General features: G+C 44.7%; 1 protein-coding gene across 2 annotated transcripts; it reads right to left on the reverse strand.

Moving 5' to 3' along the window:
• Positions 1 to 1,380: 1,380 nt before the first annotated feature.
• Positions 1,381 to 22,726, reverse strand: ACTG2 (actin gamma 2, smooth muscle). 2 transcript variants are annotated; one of them, XM_001487886.5, is made up of 9 exons: positions 22,495 to 22,726; positions 15,152 to 15,313; positions 14,174 to 14,302; positions 9,448 to 9,558; positions 9,108 to 9,192; positions 7,060 to 7,221; positions 6,068 to 6,259; positions 4,097 to 4,278; positions 1,381 to 1,602 (listed from the first exon to the last, which is right to left on the reverse strand). In XM_001487886.5, the coding sequence occupies exons 2-9, from the start codon at positions 15,275 to 15,277 to the stop codon at positions 1,459 to 1,461; spliced, it is 1,131 nt and encodes a 376-aa protein (XP_001487936.1). In that variant the 5' UTR covers positions 15,278 to 15,313; positions 22,495 to 22,726; the 3' UTR covers positions 1,381 to 1,458. The 2 variants fall into 2 exon arrangements, with proteins under 2 accessions (XP_001487936.1, XP_023474646.1); XM_023618878.2 differs by having other exon boundaries at positions 15,112 to 15,313; positions 22,495 to 22,630.

The following is a 22,726-nucleotide window of genomic DNA, read 5'->3' on the forward strand; positions in this document are numbered from 1 at the left end:
GGGATGGCTCATGGACCAAGTGGGATCTGCTCAGGGGCACCAAGGATGGGAGTTGATTAGGTGGAGAGAGCGAGGGGTACACCAGGAAGAAGTGAGGACCTGGTTCTGCCATTAAGTAGCTGGGTGATCAAGTTAACTAGTAAGCTAGCTATAAAATGGGAATGATACTCGTACCTGACCCATAGTGTTGTGGTGAAGATTAAATGAGGAAATCCATGTAAAGCTCTTAATCTAGTGCCTAGGATCTTGTAAGCGCTCAATAAATGTTACTATCACTATTGTGCCTTATTTTCTCATAGTACTTTGTGAGGGCTTCTGTTTCACCTCAAATCATTGTCTCGTAGGTATGTGTCTGTCTCCCCCTTTATGCAGTGAGACCTGGAGGGTCAGGAAGCACTTTTGTGGGGTACCTAAATCCCATGGGGCCTTACCCAGCAATTCTAGATGCCAAAAAGTTAGTAAATACTTGTGAAATTAAACAGAATTAACCAAGGACAGGGAGTGGGGAGCAAATCATGACAGAGAGGGAGAGAAAGAAAAGAAGAAATAGAAGGGGAGAGGGGGAGATGCAGAGGGAAGGAGAGAAAATATCCTTCTTAAGGGTGCTGCTCCTTTTTTGATTAGTTTTGGGGCAAAATATAACCTAATCCTCAAGGACAAAGGACCTCAGAGAGATTTTAAGCCCACTATGAACTTCCTTCACCTAAGTTCAAACAACGCTGTGTTTGAACCACTCATAACTCACATCCTGTAAGGCTGTGTTTCTCCTGTTGCTGTTCTATGTATTGCCCTTACATCTCTGGAAGCCCTTATTTCTTAGCCCTTACAAGAATCCTCTAGCCCTCATTCTTACTCATGGTCAAGGAAAAGGAAACAAGGTGGTATAGTAGGAGTCCTAGCTTTAGAGTCAGATACACTTGGATTTTAATCTTGGTTCTGTGTGATCTTCAGCAAGTCCTTAACTTCTCTGAGCTTCAGTTGCCTCATGTGTAACATGGGGATGATAATAGTACCTACTTCACAGGGTCATTGTGTGAATTAGAAATAACGTGTGAGGGGCCAGCCCAGTGGCGCAGCAGTTAGGTTTGTGCATTCTGCTTCTCAGCAGCCCAGGGTTCACCAGTTCGGATCCCGGGTGCGACGTGCCACCACTTGGCAAAAGCCATGCTGTGGTAGGCGTCCCACGTATGGGGTAGAGGAAGATGGGCATGGATGTTGGCTCGGGGCTAGTCTTCCTCAGCAAAAAGAGGAGGATTGGCAGTAGTTAGCTCAGGGCTAATCTTCCTCAAAAAAAAGAAAAGGAGGAAAGAATGCGTGAAAAGCCCTTAGCACCGCATGTGAGACACAGCCCAGGAAATAAATGAGCCCCACACAGAGAAGTGAGGCTTGTAGGTTTTAATGTTTCATGACTGGTAATAGGGTAGTCTCAAGGAGGTCCCCAGAGAATCTCTTCTGAGTCTAGAAGCACTTCCTGTGGACAATGGAGGGCCCGGCCTCGTCATACTCTGGCTTGCTGATCCACATCTGCTGGAAGGTGGAGAGAGAGGCCAGGATGGAGCCTCCGATCCAGACTGAGTACTTCCGCTCTGGGGGAGCAATAATCTGCAAAGAGCAAGTGTTGCAAACCATGATGAGTCCCCAAGGACTAGGGAAGGTGGTCCAGGAATCATCTTACCACACTGCAGGCTGCCCCGGAGAAGGACAGCCTTCATGGTCAGAAACGAACAGTGGAAATCTTGGGGTAGATTAGATTATTGTTCAAATTTTTACTCTCCCTCCTCCTATCCCCTGCCCCTCCGTGGGAAGAGTGCATGTTCCACCCTGTGACTTTGGGCTGGACCCTGTATTTGCTTTGACTAATGTGATGTCAGTGGATAGGACACAAATAGGGCCTTGGAATGTGCTTCAGGCATGCAGTAGGGCATGCTCTCTTGTGCCTCTGCCATCTTCTTGTGAAGACCTCCCCTTGAGGAGCTGCTGGCCCTTCAGCCTGGACCCCTTACTGAGAGATGTGGACCTGACCTGAGCTGGCTGGACCTGTAGCGCTGCCTAGCTAAGCCTGACCTAGATGAGCTGACTTGCAGATGCACGAGCAATAAATACTTATTATCTACCCTGAGATTTCATAGCGGCTTGCTGCTCATGGATAACTGACCAATACATACATCTGTAGGGGGAGCGCTGTTCTGCTCCTGCCTTTAGTTTGCATACATGGGCAGATCGGGCCGGGCTTCCTCCATTCCTAAGTCTAAGCCAGTCTGCTCAGGGCCTGTCTTGAGCTTCACGTGTCAACAGCCACTTGTATCTGAGATGTGCTCAAATTCATACATACGTTGTTCATTCTTGCTACTGGGAGTCCTCAGCTTAGCATTTAGAAATAGATTGTCACATCAAAGAACTTTGAGCTCCACCTAAAAGTGGATGCAGAAGGACTGTGACTCGTCAACTCATTTCCAAGTTTCTGAAGAGTCTAAGAATTTTAGTGCTAGACCAAACTAGACACTAAATTTTTTTTTATCTCCTTAGAATCTCTCTACATATTTCCTAAATTGCAGAAATCATGGGATTGCAGAACAGAAGCTTCTTTAGAAGTTATCTTATTATTCATGCAGACAAAAGTCACCCAGACACTCCTTGGATAGATGCCTCAAGGACCAGCACAGCCACTAAAAAGGTGACAGATTTTATTGCTGGGAAGTTTTAATTGTGAGAAAACTCTGGCTTATCTTGGGATGGAGGTCCTAAATCTCAGGCCCACCTCCACCCCACATCTCTTCTTCCATATCCTTAAGGCTTGCCTCATCTCCTTCAATTCCTCTTCACAAACCTTGCTGTCTAATTTGACTGGGGTGTTCGTACATGCACACGTACCCCTGGGCACATTTTCTCACTCTAGTTCCCCTGCCTGGAGTGCCCTTTCCCCTCCTCTTGTCTTGCCCTTCCATTGGTTGTGTCTACTAATTACACCTAAACTCCTTGAAGGCCAACACATGTTGCTAAACTCAGGGCAGTAGATCACAAATTGGGATGTGCATCAAATCACTGGTGTTCATTATCAATGTAGGTGTAGACCTACTGAACTGGAACCTGGGGGTGAGGCTAGGCTACACGTGGTCCTGGTAAAAAAACCCCTGCCCCAGGCCTGGCATAATGCCCTCATAAGGTAGGCCTCAGTAAACATGGCTACTCCAGTGGCTCTGGGTGAGGAGAAGGGCCCACAAGTTTGCACCTATTTCCTGGGGGCCCACTCTCCTTCCCTGTGCTGAGCACCATCTGCTAGGCAGGGGAAAGGCCTGGGGCAACCTTCCTTTGCGAAGCAGGTTCTTAGAGTACTGACATAGAGAATACACGTCCTCAGATCAGACCTGCCCCCAGAGACCAACTTTATTGTGAGACTTTGTAACTTTCAACCTATTTGTTCTCTCTGTTCTATGCCTAACTCTTTTTCTAAACCTGCTAGCAACAAAGTCCTTAGAAGCTCTTATATGGTCTGTATTATTGCTTGGGGACCAGAGGCTGGGGAGAAGCAGCAAGACAGGTGGGCTGCCATTCTCCGAAGCCTCTGAGGTGAGAAGCCCTGCTGAGAAGCAGCATGGGGAGGCTGTGGCCCAGCCAAGAGGGCAGATCAGAGGTTGTCCAGGACTCAAGAAATGTCCCTGTGAGTTTGAACCAGCAGCCTGCCCCATGGCCAAACATTCCCTCTTTGGAAATTTCACCCTCCTCTGGGGTAACACCCAAGCCCTTTTTAAAGTTTAAAGATGCTGTAGCATTGTCTCATTCTTTTCTTCTCCTTTATTTCCCTCCTTCTGATTTCCTCCCCAAACTCCTCAATATTCTCTTCATCCCAAATTCTTTCACCCCATCCCTGTATAGAGTCCATGTGATTACGTTTGAGAGCCCATGCTAAACATATGTCCAGCCCATCAGTGCCCAAGGAACATAACCCCCCGAGATGATATAACTCTCCCAGACCAGGATGATGCTGAACCCAGGAGATCACCAAGCTACTCGCCTGGTAGCCTGACTCTGAGCATCTCTCAAGTAGACAGGTCTTTGTACAAAGAACAGGATGGAGAAAAACTGGGGCAAGACCCACCTTGATCTTCATGGTGCTGGGCGCCAGGGCTGTGATCTCCTTCTGCATCCTGTCAGCAATGCCAGGGTACATGGTGGTACCCCCGGAGAGGACATTGTTGGCGTATAAGTCCTTACGGATGTCGATGTCACACTTCATGATGGAATTGTAGGTTGTTTCATGAATTCCAGCAGACTCCATGCCTAGTGGAGACCACAGTCAACACCCGCTGCTTCATAAATACCCACACCTCCAGCTCCTCAATGCTCCTTCTGTGGTTGCACCTACCCTAGTTCAGGCCCCTAATTACCTCCCAAATGGATTGCAAGATCAGATCTTCTGACGGGTCTTTGCCTTGCCTTTAGTTTCACCTGTTCTAGTCTATCTTTCATACTGTTGCCTGAGGTATGTCTCTGAAGCAACACTTTCATCATATCATCTTTTTTTCCCCACAGCTTTATGGAGATATAATTCATCTACCATAATATTCACCCTTTTAAAGTCTACAGTTCAGTACTTTCTGGTATATTCACAGAGTTGTGCAACCATCTCCATAATCTAATTTTAGAACATTTTTAACACCCCAAGAAGAAACACCGTACCAATTAGAAGACACTCCCACTTTTTCCCATCACCGCTTCCCCAGCCCCAGGCAACCACTAATTTACTTTCTGTCTCTATAGATTTGCCTGTTCTGGACATTCCATATAAATGTAATCATACAATAGGTGGCTTTTTGTGTCTGGCTCCTTTCACTTAGCATAATGTTTGCAAGCATATTCATCCATGTTATAGCATGTGTCAGTACTGCATTCTCTTTTGTCGCCAAATAATATTTCATTGTATGGACATCCTCATATCATCTTTGACAGTTCCCCATTGCCTACAGGTTGATATGTAGCTGCCTTAGCCTGGCACCAAGATCTTCCACAGTGAAAGGCCCTGCATGCCAAAACAGCTCATGCCCACCTACCTGGGCTCCCCCACCTCTAGTCTTTTTTCCACATGATATAAATTCCACAACGTAGAGAGAGGAATCTTCCTAAAATACAAACCTGATCTTGCTACACTGCTACCTGAAAACTTCCAGGGGATCTCCACTGCTGATATGATTAACCCTCATGCTTTTTTTGTGGTTGAGCAACTCGCCAATTTCCCCTGTGTGCAAACACACACACACCTACACACAGAACTTTCCCATTGTGTCCCAAAGAGAATATGACCTTTCACACACCTCCACACCTTTGCACATACCATTCCATCTGCCTTGCCTGCCATGCCCCGCTCTGTACTCATTCTGTCCCCAGATACCATAAAATGATACTCCTTCTTCAGGGTTCTGTTCATATGTTCACCTTCTCTAAGGAGCCTTAAATGATTTCTTAGGCTTATAGCACTCTGTCCAGTTAATTTGCTATTTACCACTACCCTGTATACCGACATTTGCTTGCAAGCCCATCTTTTCTTATACATTCCTCAAGAAAGTAGTTGTCGTATGAGATATTATCCTATTTAATCCTTGTTGTAACCCTATCTAGTAGATACTATCATTATTTCCATTTTATAGATGAGAACAATGAGGTTTGAAGAAGGTAACGTGTCCACTGTGACAGGGCTTATGGGGGAAGAATCAAGACTTTAAACTAGGTCTGACCCCCAAACCCATCCTCTTTACTACTATAGGTTTCAGCCCCCCTGACCTAAATGTTGAGTGATCCAAGAAGTCTTTTGTATGCTAACTTCATTTTCAGTTCCATCTTATATTCCTTGTCCTGCTTTTTCTTTGTCTTGATTTTCCTTACCCTTTTATTTAAAATTAGATTTTATCTATTTGTATTGTTTATAAATTTTTGACCCTTCCTGGGAAAAGATGGGCTATTTGTAAACAATAAACAAAGTGTGCATGACTCCCGGTGTTTCTCTTTCCATCCCTCACCACCCACCCCCATGCCCCACCCTCCCGATTGACAGGGACCACGGGAAGCAGCTCACCAATGAAGGAAGGCTGGAAGAGGGTCTCGGGGCAGCGGAAGCGCTCATTGCCAATGGTGATGACCTGCCCATCTGGCAGCTCATAGCTCTTCTCCAGGGAGGAAGAGGAGGCAGCTGTGGCCATCTCATTCTCAAAATCCAGGGCCACATAGCATAGCTTCTCCTTGATGTCTCGCACGATTTCTCGCTCAGCTGGAAGGAGTAGAAATGACAGAAAGTCAATCCTTAGTTCTGTTAATTTGGTTTTCCCATTTTGACCACCATGAAAACCTCCTTATTTCTACTCCGGCTTCAGTCTTAGGATGAATGTCAATGTTTTCATTCCTCTTTCTAAAGTGGGAGTATAAAAGCTTGATTTCCAAGCAAAACTTTGTACGGGCTCTTCTCCTTGCCGCCTTCACTCTGCCTTGACAAAGCTCAGGCCTTGCTGAGGGCCTTGCAGGATACATTTCCAGTCTAGATGTAGGCTTATATGTTATATGTTACAGAATCTAGGAATGTCCTTACCTAAAAACTCCTCTTGCCCCGGTGGGTCATTGAGGCATGACACCTTCCCCTTAGAAATTCAGACCTTATTTATTCCATGTGTCCTGAGACAAACCATAAATGCCCTTAGGAAATGAAATGCATCACTAGATTTTTATTACCATTCAGCCCTGTAAAAACTAGCTCTGATCCTGGTGTGGACGTGGGCAGATGTAGCAGGTCCCTGGGGCATTTAAAGGAGGGCTCAGCCGAATGCTGTTTAGGGTAAGTAGAACTCAGCCTTGTCCCCCTCCCTGGGGTGTCAGTTGAGAACCTTCCTCTTTAAATAAGGCTGCCTTGACCATCTGGTCTTGTCTAGAGGTCCAGCCCCAGCCTAAGGCTTCCTTGTCTACCCCAAGAGAGTCTGAGGACATGGGGCCACAGACTTCTCATCAGTCTTGAGAATTTCTGGTCCTAGATCAGATTTGGTTTTGAGCTCAAGTCAGAATCAGGAAAGGGGCTGATACCTGTGGTCACAAAGGAATAGCCTCTCTCTGTGAGGATCTTCATGAGGTAGTCTGTGAGGTCGCGGCCAGCCAGGTCAAGGCGCATGATGGCGTGGGGCAGTGCATAGCCCTCATAGATGGGGACATTGTGGGTGACGCCGTCCCCAGAATCCAGGACAATGCCTATGGACAGAGCGGATAGGACCTATGAAAACTTTTCTTGTCTTTCATCTGTCTCTTTCTGGGATGAGTTACCAAATGGTCTTCAACTACCATATTTTTCTTCAGCAGCTAAGAAATTTCACCCACCGTGAGAATCATAATATTTTTTGTATACGTTGGTTTTTGTGTACATCAGTTTATTCTCCCAAATGAGATGTAGGCTTTTGGAAGCAAGTAAAATGTCTCCTTCTCTTGTATTTCTTGAAACACTTTCACAATAATGCACACTTGTCAATTTGCATCTAGACTGCACATTCTTTAAGTGGGACACATCCTTCAGGCATCAAACTAACACATATGCACATGCATTTAGAACGTTAAATCTTGAAAGGACTATAAAAACCAGCCAATTTGAAAAAAGTTGACATTCTCTACCAATGAAATTTTTAGTAAACAATGAAGGGAAATAAGCTTTCTCAACATGATGAGAAATCTCTCTCGATCCAATGACCACATCATAATTGATGGGGAAACACTAATATTGTTATTGTATTGTTATTATTTAATATTGTCCCGAACATTCTAGCCAATGCAATAAGACAGAAAATAGAAATGGGGTATTATTATCAAAGGGAAGCAGATGTCATTATTTGCAGATGATGTGGTTGTGTACGTGGAAGACCCAAGAGAATCAACTGAGGAGTGATTAGAGCTAACAAGATGGTTCAGTAAGGGCCGGATGCAAAATAAACATCCAGAGACCTGTAGCTTACTCTTGTACAAGGATGTTGATCTCAGCGTATTTTATAATGAAAAATAAAAATTGGAGGCAACCTAAAGGTCAAGCAATATAGAAATGATAAGTAAGTAAATTATTAACAATTTATATTAATAATTTATATAAATTAATAAGTAAATGACTACCATGCGGCTATTAAATTTGATGTTTACAACATAAAATCAAGTGCAAAGTGCAGGATACAAAACTGTATACACCCCAGATTTCCCCATAGTGTCCTTGTCACCTGCAGTGAAACTCTCTTTTACTTTTGTCTCTCCCCTACTAGACTGTTAGTTCCATAATGGCAGGGTCAATCTTGTTTGTCAGTGTGACCATGGCCTGGTGCAGTGTGTGGCATGTGGTAGGGAGTAATGGAAAATATCTGATGAATGAATGGATGACTAGGTAAATCAATGAATACAAGAATGATTGAATGTTTGAACTATGTTCATGGAAGCTGTCAAGTCCCTACTAAAAATCACTTTAGGGGCCGGCCCGGTGGCCAAGTGGTTGGGTTCGCGCACTCCACTTTGACGGCCCAGGGTTTCGCTGGTTCAAATTCTGGGCGTGCTCATCCTGATGGCACTGCTCATCGAGCCATGCTGAGGCGGCATCCCACGTGCCACAACTAGAAGGACCCACAATTAAAAATACACAACTACGTACCAGGGGGCTTTGGGGAGAAAAAGGAAAAATAAAATCTTTAAAAAAAAATTTTAAAAATCACTTTATTTTGAAATTCCCTCTGTTTCTCTGAACACCTTTCTATACCACGGCCACATACTTATACATCCACCATCACAGTTTCTGCCGTTGAGGCTTCATGAGCAGCAACATTCCAATATTGTTGCAAAGTGTGTATAAACTCACGGACTGACTACTGTGAGGGAAATGGCCCTTGCTGGATATACTAGTCATGGTTTGTTCATGTAAACTCTTTCCAGCTGTACTGGCTAGACTTGCACGTGCATTCTATGTGGGCATTCCCTTCTGTTATCCCTAAGCGAGATTTTCCCTGGACGTGGGCTGTCCATTTGATTCTTCTGAGCAGGAGACTCTGCAGGAGCCCAGCTTCTCCTTACCTCCCCCTGAAGTCAGAAAGGGAAAGGACTACAGGGCTGCTCACCTGTTGTGCGGCCAGAAGCATAGAGGGAGAGCACAGCTTGAATGGCGACATACATGGCAGGGACATTGAAGGTTTCAAACATAATCTGAAAGGACAATGCAGAATAAAAGATTGGCAACATTGACAGCACCTCTTGGCCCACAGGATGGTTTGTAATCTTATTAAGGGCAGGGGCTGTGCCCTACTCCCCACTCCCACCTTCTGTAAGGCCTGGCATGGACTACACACATAGCGGGGCCTCAAAAAATTCTGTTGCATTGATACCTGAATGGGAGAAAAATCTGGCCTAGCATCCATGTTGCACTGTTGTGCCAGTGCTCAAGTCTTCTTGGCCTCTTACCTGAGTCATCTTCTCCCTGTTGGCCTTGGGATTTAGGGGGGCCTCCGTGAGCAGAGTGGGGTGTTCCTCAGGTGCTACCCGCAGCTCATTGTAGAAGGAGTGGTGCCAGATCTGGTTGAGACAAAAGTCAAATGAGCCCAGCAGATTCCCATTGGTCTGGTAAATTCCAGTTGACATGTTCATGCTGGGGGAGTGTGGCACAATGTTCACAAGATTGGCTGGATCTGGAGAGGGAGACCTGTCAGCCTTGGGAATTTCTGATTGACATGTAGAGGTTATATTCCTTTTCAACAGGGCCCCAGACGGAGGGGTTATATTCCTTTTCTTCCAGGGCTTTGGCTCTCTCTGAGCGCTAGTGACACTGCCCCTCCTCCCTTCCCAGTTTCAGCCTTAGGGGTGTGAGAGCGTCCCTCTGTTGCTAGTATTTGGGTGCCTCAACATCCCTTTCTGGTTGCCTTAACCCTGTTTGCACCTCTGCAAGTAGTCCTTCCTTAAGTTAATTTCAAAACCCCAGCTGAGCATGTACTGTCTCCTGCTGGGAACGTGACAGATACATTGAACTTTCAGTTTACTGTTCACCAGGCTGATGCTTTAGAGTGGAGTTTGTCAACCTCGCACTTTGACATTGTAGGTTGGATAATTCTTTGCTGTGGGGGGCTGTGCTGTGCATTATAGGATGTTTAGCAGCATCCCTGGCCTCTACCCCGTAGATGTCAGTAGCACCTCTCCAGCTATAACAAGCAAAAATATCTCCAGACATTGCCAAATGTCCCCTGGGAGGCAAAATTGCCCCGGTGGAGAACCAGTGCTTTGGAGGAACTTATTTATTCCTTCTGTGTCCAGTTCCCTCTTCAGTGACGTGGGATGACCAAACAGGAGTCTTTATTTCAGAGGGATTCAGCAAAGAGTGGCAGAGACATAGAGCTTTGATTTCCCCAGAGATGGGGCGGAGGGTCATTTGATTCCATTGTACCCATATATTTACGGACCCCGGCATTGTGCTCCGATGGTGCTAAATGTGATGAGGGTTGATGTGAATCAGACATGGCTCCTAGATGTTAGTTTCAAAGTCTGGAGGGGAGAAAGACAGGCAAAATGACAAAATACAAAGACATATCCACTTTTTAGATGAAAGAAGCAGCAGGAGCAGTTCATTTTCTGGGGGATTTGAGCAGGCACTGAAGACAAAGGAGGGTCTCCAGAGGCTTCAAAGGGCATCTGAGGCAGCAGAAACGGCACGGGCAGAAGCCCTGGACTGTGAAAGTTTCACAGGAGCGGGAAGGAGATGGCAATTAGGCTTAATGAGGTGACGCCAGTGTTTCTTCAGATGTGGGCCCCAGACGGCTTGTCCCAGAGCCACCCTCGAGAATTGTTACCGGTGCAGTCCCCAGGCTGCGTCCCAGCCCAGGAGTCAGAATTTCTGGGTGTTGGCCCAAGCATCTGCACTGCATTTTATTTCATTCTTTTGGAGTTTTTATAAAATACTTTAAAAATTAAAGATATTGATCATTTTTAAACTAGAAAAAATATTTTTCAGAGGAATAAAAATCTCCCATATTTCTATCACCTAATAATAAACAGTTAATATTTTGGGTTTTTTCTTTTTCTTAATCTTTCACCTTTATGTATTTTCAAATTTATTATTATTAGCGTTTATTTATTTCATATGCTTTTATTTATTTGTTATTATATTATTATTGTACTTTTATGTTGAAATTTGTTTCCTGCCACTTTTCAGTTGATGTAATTTCCTTTTTCATAGTAAATATTTATTTTTAGTAAATTGAACAAACATTCATTTTTAATACTTACACAACATTTCCTTATGTTCCATCACATATTTAATCACATTACTATTCAGGTATCTTCAATTTTCATTTATAAATAATTCTATGGTAGCTATTTTTGTGCATATTATATTTTCTCTTTTTTTAACATCTGCTGGCAATCCTCCTCCTTTTGCTGAGGAAGACTGGGGCTGAGCTAACATCCATGCCCATCTTCCTCTATATGTGGGATGCCTGCGATAGCATTTTGTGCCAAGTGGTGCTATGTCCACACCTGGGATCTGAACCGGCGAACCCTGGGCTGCCGAAGCGGAACGTGTGCACTTAACCACTGCACCACCGGGCCGGCCCCCAACATTTTCTCTTTTTATTCAGGATGTTTCCCAAAGAAAAGAAGGCTAAAAGTGGAATTACTGAGCTAAAGCGCAGAGCAATTGGAAGACGTTGATTTCTGTTACCATTAAAGACTAAATTACTCTTTACTCCAGGACAAGAAAGGTCTGTTCTACCTCACCTTACTTGCGTTCAGTGTTCTCACTCTTAAAATATGAAATAATTTGATAGGTAAAATAATACCTAGTTGGTTTACTTTGAATTTTTAAATTTGTTTCAAATGAGTTTAAACTTTTTCAGACTGGCGACTTTTTATAATTTCTGTTTGGCAAATTATCTATTCATGGCCTTTGTTTGTCTGGGGGAGACCGGATGTTTTTAATTATCAGTTTGTGTTGCTGTTTATATTAATCCTTCACTGCACTTGTGAATTTTTTTTGAAGCTTGTCATTTGCCTTTTAAATTTGATTTTTCACATGCTGGAAGTTATGACCTCTATGAAGTCAAATTTGTCATTCTTTTTCTCTGACTTTTTTCACCAGAAATTTGATAAATACTCACACTTACTATATTGTGTTTTTTTATTATTTGGATTTTTATATTTAACTTTTCTATCCAATTGATATGTGCCTAGTGAAAACAGTATGAGATAAGGGCAATAAACAAAGATTCCCAAGCCCCCAAATTAGTTATTTACTTAGTTGTCCCGGAATAATTCGTTGAATAATCCTTTTCTCTCTTATGGTGTTGGAAGTTTCATTTATCATATATTTCCTCTTTGCTTTTGTGCTGATACCAAATTGTTTTAATTTTTATAACTCTATATTTTAATATTTGGATATGGCAAATCTCCTCTTATAATTTTTGTTATTCATTTTGTTTTCATAATTTTTGCCTTATTTATTTCTCCAAACATACTTTATGATTACTTTGCATAATTAAAAACTGATTTTTTTAAGCCAAACTCATAGAAGTAGCTGAAGAATGGTACTTACCAGGGGCTGGGGGGAGGGGGAAGTGGGGAGATGTTGGTCAAGGGGTACAAAGTGTTAGTTATCCAGGATGAATAAATTCTGGAGATTAATGTATAGGGTGGTGACTATAGGTGACAATAGTGTACTGTATACTTGGAATTTGCAAGAGGGTAGTTCCTAAGTGGTTTCACTACAAGAAAAAAACAAAAGGTAACTATGTGAGGTGGTAGATACCTTAATCAGCTTGAATGCGGTGACTGTTACACAATGCACATATGTATCAGATCACCATGTGGTACACCTTAAATGAATACAATTTTAAAAATTGTGAGATTTCTATTGGAATGGCCATGAACCTACTAATTAATTTTAGAAGATCTGACAGCTTTAGTCATTCAGTTTTCCTTTTAAAGCCCAGAACATATTTTTAGGGGTTTCTTTAAGAAGTTCACATATTACTACTGTGAAAAAAAAATTTTGTCTATCGTGTTTTCAACTTACGTTTTGTTAGATATATATGAATGATATATGCTGTTTATGGAGCATTAAGTATGGTCCATGCCTTGGGATTACACTAAGTATTTACCGAATTCAATCTCCAAAGCCATCTAATGAAGAAAGTATTTTTACCTCCACAAATGAGGAAACTGGGGCTTATAGGGAAGGATGGAGCCCAGGTCTCCTTGCCACTGACTCCAGCGTGTGTGCTCTTAACTGCTCCGCTGAGTGAAGTGGAAGCTATTGTATTTTATCTATTTATCTCACATCCAGAGTGACTCAACCGAGGATTTAGAGAAAAGTCTGTATGCGTTATAGATTTCAAATCTACAGTCTCTATTCCCAGGGGCAGTCTGCTCAATTAGCTCTCTATTACATTTCAGGAGGCAGTCACTGCAGAAACGAGAACTCTCAGACAACTGTCAGCAGAATTTATCAAAAGAATATTAGAAAGACTCTATTAGCATTTTGCACACATGATTTTGTTTATCACAATTATCATTTAAAAATTGAACCCCCTCCTTGCATTTTCTTATGCAGAAAAAAAAGGTTTTAGAAACCCCTAGACATTCCTACCTAAAATTTTCATTAGAGAATCATCATCATAATATAGCATCAGTGCACATATCTGAAGTCATGACAGGGAAAATAAAAGGGAGAGAAGTCTATTTGCCTCTCTCAAGGCAGCATCAGCATTTTAAAGATGGAATAAGCACTGGGCTGGAGTGAAAGCTGCGTGAAAGGATGAAGCTGGGAGTTAGGCATGACCAGGTCCCCAGATGCCAAAGAAAGTTAGGAACCTATTGTTGGTTAGTGAGGAGCTACTGAAGATTCCTCAGGAGGTGAGTGGAGGACCTGATCTGTTTTTAGAAAGATAAGCTTTGCAGCAGCATAGAGAATTAATTGGGTAAGTGAGGCAGGAGACAAAGAAATCAGACAGGAGGCCATTGCAATAACCAAGAGATGTTGGCAGCCTAGGCTGGAGAATGGCCATGGAATGGACAGGAAGTAAGGAAGGATGTGAGAAACATTTTAGAGGAAGAGTTGACAGGGCACAGTAGCCTGTGGGATGACAGGGTCCTGATGATGTATTATCATTAAAATGAGCACTTTAAAGGGGGCGTCCACGGATACCTTCTCCATGTCGTCCCAGTTGGTGATGATGCCGTGTTCAATGGGGTATTTGAGAGTTAGGATTCCTCGCTTGCTCTGAGCCTCATCCCCCACATAGCTGTCTTTCTGGCCCATTCCCACCATTACACCCTGCAACGCAAAAGAGGAGAGAGATATGAATTGGCTGAGGGCTCCCCTCAGAGGGATCCAGGCATTACAGGGTCTCTGAGGAAGGATGAAGATAGGAAAGACATCCTTTTTCCCCTGGAACTAGGACAGCAGGAGACAAGGATGGGGGCAGATACTGATGAACGTGGCAGGGATGGAAGGGAAGGTGGAAGATTTCTTGTGGACTTGTCTCTCTTCTCTTTCCTAAGACTATGTAATTTTCTGAGAGAGAACAAAGCCCATCCATGCACTTCTTCCCCTTCGCTTACTTTACACACACACACACACACACAGGACTTGTACTTGCCCTCCTCTGAGAGCCTTTGCTCCCTCTCTTCTCTCCACCTGCTGAGACCCACCTCATTCTCAGTTATCCCCTTTTCTATAGAGTCTCTCTCTTCCCTAGTCCCTCCCTTCAGATTTAATCTCTCCCTCCTTTGTGCTCCCCTGGGGTAATATTTAGCCTCTATTTCAGCCTGTGACTTCAAGTTAGCTGTGTGTATATCTTCATGGAGTGTAAATTTCTTAAAGGCAAGGGGCTTGTTTGATTACATATATTTCAAAAAGTTTTCTTCCACACCTCACAACCCCAAAGACTTAAGCCAGACACAATACTATCATTTCGGGCCTGATAGATGTTGGTTTTGGTCTTGAGTATTTCTATTTACTAACTCAGAAGAGATTCCTCCACCCCCAACACATACACGCGCATATTCACACACGCACACATTCATATTCACACACACGCATGCACACACAGCCCAGCATAGTCTTCACAATGCAGCACTTACTCCTAGTAGCTCAAAGACTTGGGTCCAAATGAGCACACACCTGGTGGCGAGGGCGGCCCACGATGGAGGGGAAGACAGCCCGGGGGGCGTCATCTCCTGCAAAGCCAGCCTTGCACAGGCCAGAGCCATTGTCACACACAAGCGCAGTGGTCTCCTCTTCACACATGGTGAGTGTGGCCGAGTAAACCAGGGGCTGGAGCACCTTGGGGTTGGGGGAGGAGAGAACGTTACCCACTTGTCAACATCATGTTGGAGCCAGTCTTCTTGGTTTTGGGGCCCCACCCCGTGGGCAACCAGGGTCCAGTTCCAGGAAGGACTAGGTGTGGACCCAGCCTCCCACTCTGTGGGAGTTGAGCTTCTTTCTTCTACCTGCTGTTAGAGGCTGAATTGTGTCCCCCTTAATTCCCATGCTGGAGTCCTAACTCCCAGTACCTCAGAATGTGGCTGTGTTTGGGGATAGGCTCTTTAGAGAGGCAATTAAGGTAAAATGAGGTCATTAATCCAACGTGACTGGTGTCCAATATGACTAACTTAATAGGATGGGTACCTCTATAAGAAGAGGAAATTAGGACGCAGACATTCACAGAGGGAAGACCATGTCAGACACAGCAAAGACAGCCAGCTACAAGCCGAGGAGAGAGGTCTCAGAAGAAACCAACCCTGCTGACACCTTGATCTTGGACTTCTAGCCTCCAGAACGGTGACAAATAAATTTCTGTTCTTTAAGTACCAGTCTGTGGTACTTTGTTATGGCAGTCCTAGCAAATTAATTCACTTGCCTCTTAAAAACCTGAAATAGCTCTAAAGCTTTAATCCAATGGAAAGAATCTCTAAAAGACTTGAAGGTCAAGAAGGGAGTTGAAAAAATCCATAACATAACAAAGGATTATTATTTACTATATATAAAGAACGTTTACAAATCAATAAGAGAGAAATAAACAGCCCCAAAGAAGAACAAAGGCTATGAAGAGATAATTGAGTGGACGGCCCTGTGGCTGAGTGGTTAAGTTCATGTGCTTCACTTCGGTGGCCCAGGGTTTCACTGGTTCAGATACTGGGCGCGGACATGGCACTGCTCATCAGGCTGTGTTGAGGTGGCATCCCACATAGCACAACCAGAGGCACTCACAACTAGAATATACAACTATGTACTGGGGGACTTTGGGAAGCAGAAGAAGATTAAAAACAAAAAAAAGAAGATTGGCAACAGATGTTAGCTTAGGTGCTAATCTTTAAAAAAAAAAAAAAGAAAGAAAAGATAATTGACAGAAAAGGAACTACAAATACCCAAGAACTATATGGAAAGATGCTCAGGCTCACTCGTTATCAAGAAAATGCAAATGAAATAAGGCCATTTTCACCCATCATGGTGTTAAGATTCAAAGTTTTATGATAGGTGTTGGCAAGGATGTAGGAAAAATGTCATTCTCTACCTAGAGGAACACACAAACACACAATTTGGAACTACCCAAAGCTCCAGATTAGGGGATACTGTCCTAAAGTTAAGAGCAGAGCCAGGCAGATCTATATGGACTAACACGGATACGTTTCTAAACCATGCCACTGAGTGAACAAAGCAAGTTGCGGAATAGAATGTAGAGCATAAAACCATTTGTGTGAGTTCTTTTTAAAGCAAAAAAACCAATATCAATTATTTTCCATAACTTTTCCATTAGTGGATGTGAACAATAGCAAAATGTTCTAGAAAAAAGTCTAAGACTAATCATAGTAACTACCTCTGGAGATGGGAATGGGACTGGGAGAGGAAGTGTCGGGTTATAGCTGTTATGTTTTAAATTTTTACGAGGAGACTGTATTCACGTAGGGTTTAAAATTAAAATCAATAACATAACATATTAAGGAAACAAAGTTGCGGTAGTTATTGGTGAAATGTACAATCCGAAGGGTAGAAGCACCTTGAGGAGGTAGGCGCAGCCTAAGAGGAGAGAGGAAAGGAAGAGAATTCACGATGGGTTGGACTCAATGCGTCCTGTCGCTTCAGACGGAGGAAACAGAGAAGCCCCCGCCAAGGCTGGTATCTGAATTGGGATGGCTGCAAAGTGATAAGGGAATGGATTTTTCCAATGTCTGTTGCAGGTTTTCTTTCTTTTTGGTTAAAAGACAACATCTGACGCATTCTTGGCACACGGTGGTAAAGGAGAAGCAACAGCAGCTCAGGAGGTGGTGAGCAGGTTGCCTCGCAGCCTGGGAAGCCCCAGGTGGGATAAAGTGGAAGTGGGAAAAGTCCTAGCTGAGAGGTTGGGAAGGCCGACTTTCAGGAGTCTGGAGAAGAGAGGCACGAGGTGTGGGACGAGAAGGTGGCTGCGGAGGAGGAAGGCCCACGGAAGCTTCGTTCAGAATGTGCGACCACAGCAGGGGAAGGAGATAGGTGCTGCTGAAACCTGTGACCTTGGCCCCTCAATGGCCTTATGCTGAAGACGGACAGCGAAAACCAACACCAAAGCAAAGAGGACACAGAGCCACGGGCCTGTGAATGCGAGGTCAGAAAGGCTAGGGAGAGACTAGCAGAAGCTTATGAACAAAATTTTTAAGGCTAAAAGGATGCCCTTCCCTATTATGTTCAAAGCAGGGTGCACGCTAGGGGAGAGGCCCACTATGATTTCGTGTCTAGTTCTGCTTCTGCCCCTGTTGATCCTCATGACCCGCTCCCCCAGCCACGGAGATCAAGTTCCCGCTCTCTAACTCGGCCCACAGGGCTCAAGAGGGTCTAGCCCCTGCCTGCGTCTCCAGGCTCATCTTCCCTCTTGCCCCTTCTTGGCCTTCTCACTCAGGCTGTATGGAGTTTCTTCTTATTTTCTAAACTGTGTCATCTCTTCTCCCTTCTGGACCTTTTGACGTAAGGCCTGGAACACGCTTCCCCCGACCTGTTTGCCACTGTCACCTGTCAGTCCTGTGTCGACACTGCATTCCCATGAGGCGTCTCTGGACACCAGTCTCAGTGCACCCTACAGCACCTTGAACTTTCCCAAGCAATGGTCAACTCTGCAGATCCCGCATCATCCGTCGCTCTGCAAAGGCAGGAGCTGGGTCTGTTTTATGCCCAGGCTATTCTTCAATGTGCCTAACGCAATATCCCTCACAAAGCGGGCTCTTAAATTTTTGTCAAAATGAACGAGTGAATGAATCAATGGATGTCAAGGAGAAGATTTTCAGAACAAACATCGGTAAGAGGAAATCAAGGTCTGAGATGACATGGAGGCTGAAGGAAAGCACCTAGCTGCTGAAAACAATATCGTCTCTGGGTCTGAACAGTTTCTAGGTTGCAGAGAAGATCCTCAACCTCCTACCATCTGGGAAGAAGGGAGAAGTGGAGAGATGTCAGCAGACTGGAAATGGGCAAATGTCATTCTGATGTTCAGAAAGGGAAAGAAGACAGATTTCTAAAACCTCAGAGAATCTTGATGTGCAAGTTAGGCAGGTTTCCAGAAGGCATTATTAAAGAAAACATTATTAAAGAGGCAGTGATTTCTTATCATTGGTAATGGTTTACCAAGAAAAAACGTTGTCAGAATAACAGCTCTTCGTTTTTCCCCAGGATCACTGGACTGAGAACGCAGGAGAAGGTGGAAGACATTGAGCTTAACTTGATCTTGGCATCTGCCAAGGTCTCCAGTGATATCCCTATTGATAAAGCTATGTGGGCTGAACAATAAATCCATTAGGCATAGCTGCCTGAGTTGCTGTCACTGAAAGGTATTAATTGATGGGTCAAGGTCAACCTGGAGGCAGCAGAATGCCTCAGGGCTCCACTCTTGGTGGAGCCTTCTCATGTGACATTTTTATAAGTGAGTTGGATGAAAATATAGAGCACACGCTGATCAAATTTCCAGATAAAACAGAGCTGGGGGAGAGAGAAATATTAAGTACGTTGGATGGAAGAATCAACATCCAAGAAGATCTCAGACAGCAGAGAAAATAAGCTGAATCCAATAAGATTAAATTTAATGGGATAAATATGAAGTTCTGCATGTGCGTCTAAATAACCACACTGCGAAAGCTCTTGTTCAGCATCTGTGAGCAGGACCTGGAGTCAGCAGGGTGCTGTGGCCAGGACAAAAGCTAACCCCACCTCTGGCAGGAGTCCTGTGCCCGATTCCACCCTTGCTGGAAAAGGTGTGGGGGAGGTGGGCTCACATTCACCACCGACATATGTCAAACTGAACTACTTTTTGGAAGGGGAATTAGAAAATTTCTAATTGAAAGCCTTAAAATGTATATGTGTGTATGTGTGTGTGTGTGTGTGTGTGTTTGTTTACCTTTTGTGTATAGTGTACAGTCACGTATGTCTTAATGATGAGGATACGTTCTGAGGAAGGCATCATTAGGTGATTCTGTTATGTGAACATCACAGTGTACTTACCCAAAACTAGATGGTATAGCCCACTACCCACCTAGGCTCTATGGTCCTAATCTTATGGGACCACTGTCATATATGCGGTCTGTTGTTGACTGAAACATCATTATGTGGTACATGACTGTATATATCTTTTGATATAAAATGTAAATATCCTTTGACTCCACAAAGGCACCTCTAGGAATATTTATCCTTGGGAAACACTCATGGGAGAGTGCAAAGATTTGGCCAAGAGCCAATTTCTCGCAGCCTTGTTTAAAATAACCAAAATCAAAAACAACTGTAATGTAAAAAAAAGCTATTAAATAATAAATAAATTAGCTTGTAAATTAATTGCCAGAAACCTCCATACCATGGAGTGAGCAGAATATTTAATATAATGGAAAAAGCACGAGCTGCTTTGTTAGGTGAAACACAGCAGTATGTTCTGTGTTTCCATTTTTGGTAAAAAAATATTTTTAATTTAAAAAAATTGAGGGTTCTTCACACATATTATCTGTTTAATCCTCACAAAAGCCTTGAGGGAAGATATTCTTATTTCCGTTTACAGATTTGGAAATCAAACCTCAGAGAAGTGAAAGAACTTAGCCAAGGTCTCGGCCAGGAAGAGGCAGGGCTGGCGCCAGCCCAGGGCAGGTGCGGACTGAGCCTGCACCTTCCTCACCACCTTGGTGAAACTGGCATAACTTCTCCATGTTTGGTGTTTTTGCTTCTGCCTCTGTGTCTCTCTAGAGCTGTTGGCAGCAAAAGCTCTTAAACAAAAGGGTCTGTGTTCTTTTCTTTCTCTGAGCCTCTGAGCGCTCTGACGCCACCACGGCATCTAGATTTACGTTACAGCCCCCGTACCCATCTTGGTGTTTAGCAGATAGTAGGCGCTCAGTAATGTTGGATGACAATCCCACCACCTGAGTGGCCCCGTCCCAGATCTGATTTGTTCTGCCCCTGGGATCCCCAAGTCCCCACCGTCCAGTCTTATGACAGCTTGGTCACCATGGCCTGATTTGGAACCACACAGGGACAGTTATGCTTCCCTGTTCTAGCAGGTGGTCCACCTTGAGGGGAAAGCAACATTGCAAGCTACAAGGTGGCCAAGAGGCAAAGCTGCCCCTCTGGGACTGTCTCCCTCCAGGGTCCCCTCAGCATCCCTCTCTAGTGTGATTGATAGTTCAAGCCTGTCTGGCTTTTCAGTGAAGGCTTTTGTCTCCCGCTGAGTTCCCTTCACACAGAAGGAGTGTTAGACTTTGTTTCCCAGCGGCTGAGACAAGCCATCCAGCAACTTAAAGCTGTCAACAATGCCATTCTGCTGCACTTTAGGTGGATTTAAACCAGCTGTTTTGAAGGCAGAACCAAATGAGAAGGGAGGGGGCTGAGGGCAGGGTTAGGGCTGTCAGTCTGGAGAGGAGCCTGCAGGCCCGCGCTGCCCTGGGAAGAAGGGTTTTACTGTGGAGCCAGGCTCTCCTGGAATGGCTCTGGCAGGAGACATTCTAAAGCCTCCTCAGCTGCTTGCTTGTAATTCGTGGCTAGACCCCATAAGGAGTCCCTAAGGGACAGGGACAGTGTCTGGCACCTAAGTGCTCAATAAATGTTGGTGGAATGAACAAAGGGAAGGAGGAAAGAAATCTTGCCTCGAGGTCATACTCAATGTCATACTGCCCATCTTGGTTCCCCAGGTCTGGCTTGTAGAATCTCTCTGCTCATGACCGTTTCTCCATCATCCATTGATCTCCATCACAGGAAGCTCTCTTTTCAGCCCAACGGCTAACCCGTTTGAATAATAAAAGCAAGGGCTTAGAACCTCCCTATGCAAAATAACGTCCCAGACCAGCAGCCTGGGAGCTTATTAGGAATGTAAATTAGCAGGCCCCACCCCAACCTCTGAATCAGAATCTGGGCTGGGGTGAAGAGCAGTGTTTTAACTAGTCCGCCAGGTGATTCTTCAAGTTGGCACACTGGACGCCAGGCCCTGAGAGCGCTGACTGAGCACTTTATAACATGTACTATCTCATTCAATCCTTACACACAACTGCCAAGTAGACAGTATTACTATTCCTCCCATTTTACAGGTGAGGAAATTGAGGTCCCTCAGTAACTTTGGGAGCCAGCAGTCTGCCTCCAAGGCCTGCACCACTGCACCAGCCTGCGAAGTGAAGAGATGTTAGCAGACTCTGGCCACCAAAGGGGAAACAGCCCCTTGGTCTCATTTTCCTGTTAATTATTTGTGCGCATATGTCTGTGAGAGTGTTTGTGGGGAGGGATGGACAATGGCATCGGCAGGTGGTTTCACAGCTGGGTGTGAATCTTTTGGACAATTTGCTTAACTTCTCTAGGCCTCAGTGTGCTCCTCATAGAATGAATTACATGGTTCCTACGTTCCTCCCCCCCAAAACCTCATGATGCCAAGGGGCACTTGCCTCCCTGCTGCCCGCCCGACGTTCTGTATCTCCCAGCGACCCTGGAGCCTTCAGGGAATGAGAAAATTCTCCATTCATCTCAGTCAAGCATGAATCAGAGGACAGTGGGAGCCACAGGGGGACTGAAGGAAATGCACTCCCATTCAGGACAGACATCGCACAGACACCGGGACACCATTGGATTTGATTCAAATACTCTGAGAAGAAGCCATTTTTCTGAAAAGCATATGCTCCCCTCAAACAGCCTCCCAGACATTCTGAGCCACGACTAAGGACTAAAGACCCGAGGGAGTAGATCTGTGCTGGCCCTGGTGAGCAAGGTGAGTAGAGACCGCAGGTGTTACATGCCACCTACCATCCAGTTAGGAAGGCAGGGAGCACAGTTCCAGGCTGCCTCTGCCCAGGATGCCCCCGAGCCAGAAATGCCTTTGCCTGGAGGACAGCAGTGTGCTTGCAGGCACCACTGCCCACCGAGGGCCTTGACGTGTGACCTGGGCCGGCGTCATAGAAGCCAGGCCAATCTGGAGGCTCCTTCCACACCCAGGGGGCCAGGCAGCCCCAGAAAGGAAGAGACAGCAGAAGCTGTACAGTACTCACCGAGGGTATGAGAGGTCCTTCTCCCAGTGACTGAGGGCTGGTGTGTCTTTGGCAGAAATACCAGAGCAATATAAAACCCCAGAGGCGGATCTTCTTTAAACAGAGTCCCTAAAAAGGCCAGCTGACGGTGTGTTAGCAATATTACCATATAAGGTGTTTTTTTCAATAAATCGGCCTTGGGGGGTGGGGAAGGGGGTTGGGTAGAGTGAATTATCATTTGAAAAATGTATGC

The sequence above is a fragment of the Equus caballus genome, chromosome 15 (assembly GCF_041296265.1).
Source record: "Equus caballus isolate H_3958 breed thoroughbred chromosome 15, TB-T2T, whole genome shotgun sequence".
NCBI lineage: Eukaryota > Metazoa > Chordata > Mammalia > Perissodactyla > Equidae > Equus > Equus caballus.